Source organism: Anopheles moucheti, chromosome 2 (assembly GCF_943734755.1).
Source record: "Anopheles moucheti chromosome 2, idAnoMoucSN_F20_07, whole genome shotgun sequence".
Taxonomy (NCBI): Eukaryota; Metazoa; Arthropoda; class Insecta; order Diptera; family Culicidae; genus Anopheles; species Anopheles moucheti.
This window is the reverse complement of record NC_069140.1, coordinates 88,694,464-88,702,137: the sequence shown is the minus strand read 5'-3', so window position 1 is coordinate 88,702,137 and position 7,674 is coordinate 88,694,464. Positions and strand designations below refer to the sequence as shown.

General features: G+C 50.9%; 1 protein-coding gene across 1 annotated transcript in view; it reads left to right on the top strand.

Annotated features, from left to right (window-relative positions):
* The window catches only part of LOC128299202 (uncharacterized), a 31,498-nt gene continuing 23,824 nt past the window's right edge, over positions 1 to 7,674 (top strand). The window contains exons 1-6 of the mRNA XM_053035092.1: positions 1 to 112; positions 1,239 to 1,917; positions 1,997 to 2,659; positions 2,751 to 2,994; positions 3,537 to 6,725; positions 6,832 to 7,559. Of these exons, the coding sequence (XP_052891052.1) occupies positions 1 to 112; positions 1,239 to 1,917; positions 1,997 to 2,659; positions 2,751 to 2,994; positions 3,537 to 6,725; positions 6,832 to 7,559 (5,615 nt within the window). The remainder of the gene's footprint in view (positions 113 to 1,238; positions 1,918 to 1,996; positions 2,660 to 2,750; positions 2,995 to 3,536; positions 6,726 to 6,831; positions 7,560 to 7,674) is intronic.

Below are 7,674 nucleotides of genomic sequence, written 5' to 3'. Positions count from 1 at the left end.
ATGGATCCGGAACAAATTCTTCTCGACACTAATGATTTCGAGGATGGTTCGGATTACGGTGATTACGAGTTCATACAGGACCAGGATGCACTGTCGTTGAATGCTCCGCTCGGTAAGTAAATTCATTCCTTTCCATCCAAGTATGTTAGTGTAATGGTTTATGGCAACAACAAACGGGGTTTTCGAGAGCGATTTAAAAAAAAACTAGTAGCTAGTGCTCAATACAAATTAGTTTATGGTAGTGGTTCCGGTAGATTCAACAATTATTTCTCATGCACAATAGGCGTTCTTACCTGCAAATGATTGCTCATTTGTTGGGTATTGTTTATAGCTTCGCTTTTTGACATAAGATTAAAATATTATTTCTTCAAACTTTTATATAATATTTTACTATTCATTGTTTATGTGTTCTAAAAACTTGTTCATACTGTTTCGTTTCTTCATTATTGTAATATAAGTTTCAACACTAATTTATTCATGTTCTGTGAAGTGTTCATTTTGCATTCATGTACTAACGATAATTTATGGTCACTTTTATCATTTATGTGCGCCTTTGTTAATTTTATCTTTTGATTTCTTAATTTACAAACGCTTTTCTGCCTAATTTTTACAGAACACCAGTAGAGCCCCAGAACAAACACACACACACTAGAGGTGCGCGACCCGCTACTCTGCGCTACGTATAGTTTCTTTTTTTAGTGTGTAGAAAGCTAGAATCCTTTATCCTGTCGCGATCCACTTTTACGCATCCGCACACTTGCAGAACAAAAAAAAACTGGCATACAGGAAACCTTACAGACACACCTTCTATCGCCTCTATCCCTATTGGTCAATGCAATTGATTTGCTGCAACCTATTTCCGTATACCGTACCAATGGTAATCTTGCTACCTATCGCATTTCTGCCGCAAACATTGTTCCTAGTAGGCCTGACATTCCAGGCATTTCTGGTGCACGATCAAGCTCAAGCTCAAGCGCCATCGTCAGGCACGTGAGGAAAAGGTTCCGTAGTGTTTTTGGTACGTTATCTATTGAATAGATCTATATAGAGTATAAACGGTGTGTGCGTGTGCTGATGTTGAGCAATTCCCTACACTATTTCGCATTCTTTCGCCATATATGATCATCGTCATCACTTTAACTTCCGACTTCCTTCACATCTACAAACACACACGATACCACCGATACCACGATCGTTATCTTCACCGTGAAACACGATCATCATTCAACAACGCGCAGAAACCATTCTGGACCCGTCAACTGCACCAGTCTCGTGTCAATCGTCTCCGAACGAAGATACGCTGGCGATAGCGCAAAGCTTGGATGAACAGACCGCTGGTGACACTGGCAGCAGCAACAGTAACAGCAGCGTCAACAACAACACCACCACCACCAACAGGGAAGCCACGATCCGTACTGTCGCACAACAAGGACAACCGAACCGACCGCAGCATCAGAAGCTAACGATCAAAACGATTATCCTTAGTGCGTCCGGGACATCGTCAGCGATCGTCGGCAGCGGATCCGGCACGTCCCTGGTAACGCTCAACAGTGGGACAGCATCGTCTTCCTCCTCGAACGCTTCGTCGCCGGCCTCATCCTCCCCATCGTCCGTATCCTCGCCGGCACCGTCGATCGGTGGTTCCACTGCCACGGTACGGTTCGGGCTTGGCGGTGGCAAACCATCGGCGGCGGCACTACGCCGTGGTCCCGGACGACCCAAAAAAGATTTCATTCCCCTGCTGAAGATGTCATCATCCGGTGGCGGCAGCACAAACTCCTCCGCAACGGGCGGAGGAGCGTCCGGGTTCGTCGGTACGTCAACGATGATCAAGCTGACCGGTGCGACGATCGCGGCCGCAACATCGCTGACCGGTGGCAGCACATCACCCTCGCCCGAGAGCAAGATCGTTAAAAGGTAATGTACATAGTGAAGCATCCCATCTCCCGGTCGCATAACCTGTCGCCGTAACTTTGAATCTGTATCTCCTAACTAGTCCAAGAACCCCGTTTCCACTGCTTTTTAGATATAAGAGTACTAATGTTGTTCGTGGTGGTATCCCTAAAAGGAAAGTGGAACTAGCCGCCATTACAATGCACGATACCACCGTCGCTACCGGCATTACTTCCATTGCCGCAAACAGCACTGCCACCACCGCCGGTATTAGAAGCCCATCGGGAGGTACGACCCTGCCGGCGCCTTTATCTTCACCAACGGCAGGCACACCAACGTCTGGCGGTGGATTCGGTTCACTGCTATCGTCGCCGAACGATGATGGTCCTACAGGTGGTGCCAGCACAGCAAATAGCTCCGTCGCATCTACCCCGACCGGAGAGATCGAGGGCACCGATCCGGCACTGCTGATGCCAGCTCCCGACGATATGCCATACTTTCCCGAGAAGTACCCCGGCAAGCTGTGCATCCTGTGCAATCTTGGCGAACGCAGCCAGCTAGGACAGGGCGAAATGTTGCGCATCGAGATGACACTAGCGGCGGATCAGATTGCATCCGCCTTGTCACAGGAAGAAAAAGCCCAAGCGTCGGGCGGGTCTACCGCGTCGAACGATAGCTTCGGTGACAAAAGTCCGCGTGCGTCCAGTTTGTTGGGACCGCCGCAGCTAGGTAGCAGCAAGCGCCAGAAAGGTTCGAACAAGTGCAAGTAAGTAATGTCCACATTAATCCGTACTACTTCCGTACTCTTAAAGGGTGGAATTTGATTCCTTTCCTTTTTTTAAATCAACATTTTACAGAAATCCAATACTAAACGCAGAGTATACGGACGAGCTGGAGAAGATCGGCCACCTGGAGGTGCTCGATAGCTCGATAAATGACGGAGGATATTTCTACATTCACCGGTCGTGCGCGCTTTGGTCGTACGGGGTCGGTCGGGATCCGGTCAGTGGAACGCTCAGCAACCTGGAGGTGGTGGTTGTACAAAGTCTTAGCAGAAGGTGTCACTTTTGCTCACATTTCGGTGCCAGTTTATCGTGTAAGGTAAGACACGAATCGATCTCAATTTCCATAAAACGTTTCGCATTGCATGGAATTTTCGGATGAAATGGGTAAAGTTTTGAGTAATTTCTGGAAGAAGTTTAATGTGTAAGGATGTGGATAGATTCCGCTTTTCTCGAGCATTTGCACGTGGCAATAGATATTGTGAGAAAAAAATCACAATTTGAAAGCTTTTCTAGAGTTGTTGAAACTGGTGGGTGAGTTTGATTCAGATTCATGCCTCTGAATTAATCTTTAAACTAAATTTGAATCGTTATTCCTATTCCAATCTTAATTTATCAGTTTGTTTACAGTGTAATGATGTAAAGATGTAAAGCATACAGTGGATAAGCCTACTCTGAGTCTCAGTTGAAAAAGCTTTGTACAGAATCAATTTAAATTTAGCGTGATCATGCAGCAAGAAAACCCACAATAAAACTCCCTTATTATCCAGAAATGACTCAAATTTTATCACTCCAAAATGCTACATTTGCTTTAGTAATTGACACTATATTAATGCATTACTATATCATTTTCCCACGCAGATGTCGTGCCCTAAGTGGTATCACTTTCCGTGCGTAGCTGCCTCCGGCGGTTTCCAGGTCATTCAGACGTACAGCATCTTCTGCAAGGAGCATCTGGGACAAGTGCCTTTAGTGTGTACGGAGGACATCAACTGTCGGCAGTGTTCGGCCCTGGGCGACGTCGGCAATCTGATCATGTGCTCCATCTGTGGCGATCACTACCATGGTACGTGCGTGGGCCTGGCCCAGCTACCCGGCGTGCGAACCGGCTGGCAGTGCAATTCCTGCAAAAAGTGCCAAATCTGTCGTGTACCTGACTCGTCCGAGGGGCGCTCGGTGGCGTGCGAACTGTGTGATAAGATCTACCACGCCAGCTGCCTTCGACCGATCATGACGTCCATACCGAAGCTCGGCTGGAAGTGCCGCTGCTGTCGGGTGTGTTCGGACTGTGGGGCCCGCACACCCGGTGCCGGTGCATCGTCCCGGTGGCACTCACACTACACCGTGTGCGACTCGTGCTATCAGCAGCGCAACAAGGGCTTCTCGTGCCCGATCTGTCATCGGGCGTACCGGGCGGCGGCCCATCGTGAGATGGTGAAGTGTAGCGTGTGCTTCAAGTTCGTGCACAGTACGTGCGATCCAGACGCGGAGCTGTCGGTGTACAATGCGCGCAAGGAAGCGAACCCGGACTACGAGTATCTGTGCAGTCCGTGCAAGATGGTGATTCACAGCGGACGTTTAGCTGCGGCACTGCGCCGGAGCAGCAATGTGGACGAGGACAGTATGTCACTGTCGCAGGAAAGTCTGAACGATGAAGCGATGGATGTGGATGGACCGGATGGTCGGGAAGGTACGATGCGGGACAGGCTGGATCGTACGGGCGGCTCGCTGGACGTCGGTCTCGGCAAAGGAAAACCGTACGTGGCGAGTAAAATTGCGAAAAAACGGCTCGGATTGGCGCCGGGTATCGCTGGAAACCGACCGAAGGGGCTTGGTAAAGGATTTCAGAAAAAATCACGCCTTGCGGACATTACGCGAAAGCGCGGCTCTAAAGCGAAGATGCGCGGAATATTCGGTGTGCCTGGGCTGGGTCTGCAACGGCCAACGGCCGATCTCGCGCTAACGGCCAAGACGAACGAGGAGGAACCGGGTGGCGAGAATCGGTTAGTGTTGTGCTCGGCAAAGGATAAGTTCGTGCTGACGCAGGACATTTGTGTGATGTGCGGTGCGATCGGTACGGATCAGGAAGGTTGCCTGATTTCGTGCACCCAGTGTGGCCAGTGCTACCATCCGTACTGTACGAACGTGAAGGTAACGAAGGTGATCCTGCAAAAGGGTTGGCGCTGTTTGGATTGTACGATCTGTGAAGGTTGCGGCCAGCGGCACGACGAGGCGCGCCTGATACTGTGCGACGATTGTGACATTTCGTACCATATCTACTGCATGGATCCACCGCTGGAGCAGGTGCCACAGGGTACGTGGAAGTGTAAATGGTGTGCAATGTGCCTTAAGTGTGGCGCCAACAGTCCGGGCTACAACTGTGCCTGGATGAACAGCTACACGGAGTGTGGTCCGTGCGCTAGTCAGCAGAACTGTCCGTCGTGTAACGAAGGTTATGCCGAGGGTGAGCTGATCATTCAGTGTCATCAGTGCGAACGGTGGCTTCACTGTGGCTGTGATCAGATCAAAAATGAAATCGACGCGGAACGATGCGCCGAGGACGGCTACATCTGTATGGGTTGCCGCCCGGCGGATCAGCCACCGCCGCATCTCGTACCGAAACGGAAAGCGTCCACCATTGCTCCGCTGCTGCTCACCAATGCGGCCACCATCTCGAAAACGAACGCCAAGCCGGAAGAGAAGAGCGTTCCGCTTGCGCTCGAGGGTAACCACTATCTCGATGGTGTGTGCCTGAGCGAACACGGGCTAAACCAGATCAAAGCACTGCAGGCAGAGTTCGGTAAGCGTGGCAAGCGGAAACCCAAACTTCCGCTCGAACCACCGCCCACCGAAAAGGATGCCGGCATACTGGCCGCGATCGAATCGGTAGTGGCGGGCAGCAGTCACGATAACTCGCTCGAGGAAATGCGCCTCGAACCGCTCGACCCGAAAGAGGAGGCCGAAATCTACAAAGACGGTATGGTGTGGAACGATCCGACACCACCGGAAGGGTTTGCACTGTTCACGACGGAAAATGGTACGGTCGTGCTGCGGAAGAAACGGCAGCGAAACCTGCAAAAACTAGGCATCGGTGGGTTCTTCGTGCGGAACCGCGGCATACGGACGAAGGACGGCAAGGAGGACGACGATCTGGTGGATGGGCTGGCGGAGGACGGTACGGATGCGGCGGGTGCGGGTGGAACAAAACCAAAGAAGAAGCCAATCCGACGCAAGCCGAAGAGTAAGCTAATCGAGATCTATCCCAGCATTCTGCAGGATGCGTTCTTCGGCCGGACGCTGCTCGGCTCGACCATGCCCATGTTTGAGGCACCGGCGAGCGATGATGACGGTGTGCGTAGTGACGTTTCGGACGACAAGACGGTCAAGCTGTCGGCCGAAGAGTTAAAGCTATTCGAGGCTGTGAAGAGTAAGGAGGAGGAAGCGGGCAGTCTGCCGAAAGATCATTCCGACCATTCGGCCGTTACAAGCGCGGCTATTGCTAGTCAGATAGGGCAGACTGTGAAGAGTCCAGCGAATATAGTCGCACTGCCGCAAACTGTTGGACAGCAACGACCGCCCACAGCGGTACCACAGTCGCAACAGCATACGGGCGCCACCGGTACCAACGTACCGTCATCAGCAGCAGCAGCTGGTTTAATGTCTTCCACCGGATCGAACCCTGCGATTAGCAATTTTACCTCGAAGGATACACCGAACGGTGTTCATATGGCATCCACCACCACCACCACCAAGATGGAGGAGGACGACAACAGCGACACGGAAGCGTTGAACGATGTGCTGGGTTTGCCGAACGATTTAATAGAGGAAGATTTCGTAAGCCAAATCATGACCGAGGACGAGCTGATGAAGCACTCGGGTGCTTTCGATGAGCTGGCGACCGATCCGGAGCTATCCGATAGTTTAGCAAAATCATCCAAAGATGAGCTGGTTGACATGTTGAGCCCTCACTTTGATCTGACCAACATTGGTCAGATGGATAGTAAGGTGGTGGAGGAAATCTTCAAAACCGTTCTTACGGACGAATCACAGGTAAGAGGAAGAAACAGTACTGTACGCTTCATCGTGCTATCAAACATATTTCGCCGGGTTCTCTGAAAGATTGTCTTTAATCAACATTACATTTTTTTATTTTCAGGAATCTCAGGAATCTATGCTTGCCAGCTCGATGACTCCCTACACCTCCAACACATCGACACCCTCTCATAGTACCGATGTTACGAAAAAGGCTGTGAACACAAGATACATTGCGACGGGCGGACAGACGATGGTACAACCATCTCAACCGCAACATTCAATGCAAGATCAGCTTCAATCCCAGCAGCAGCAGCCACCACTGTCCGCACCGCATCAGCAACAGCAAATGCAGCAAAGAGCAATTCAGCAGCAGGTAGTGCTGACGCAGTCGATACAACCGCCCAACCAGCAGGGTGTGTTACCGGACCAGCCGTCTATCGGTGCCATAATGGGTGGAATGCAAGCCACAGGTCAACCGCCGACACAGCAGATTACCAATTCCATGGCCGTTATTCCTCAGTCACACATATCGCAAACCGGAATCGGACCGCAGGCATCCATGGGCGGACAGATGATGTTGCAACAGCAGCAGCAATCTCAACACCAACCCGGAATCGGTGGTATTATGACCGCCGGCATTATGCAGACATCGAGCATGGGTCCGAGCGGTGCCCAACAGCAGCAACCACAGGGAATGCCCAATACATTCACCATGATGCAACAGCAGCAGCAGCAGCAGCAACCGCCACAACAGATGTCACTACCGGTCGGGTCGGTGGTCGATACAAATTCACCAAATCAGCAGCAACTATCTCGAGGGTATTTTTCAAATGACTTCCATTCGCACAGGTAGGAATGGAGATTACCTGTGGGCAATGCGTTGCGTGGTCTTGCCATAGGGCGATATATTTACTTTCGTTACTAACGGCTTATAGACCGCGATCTAAATAGTGGCAACAGCTAT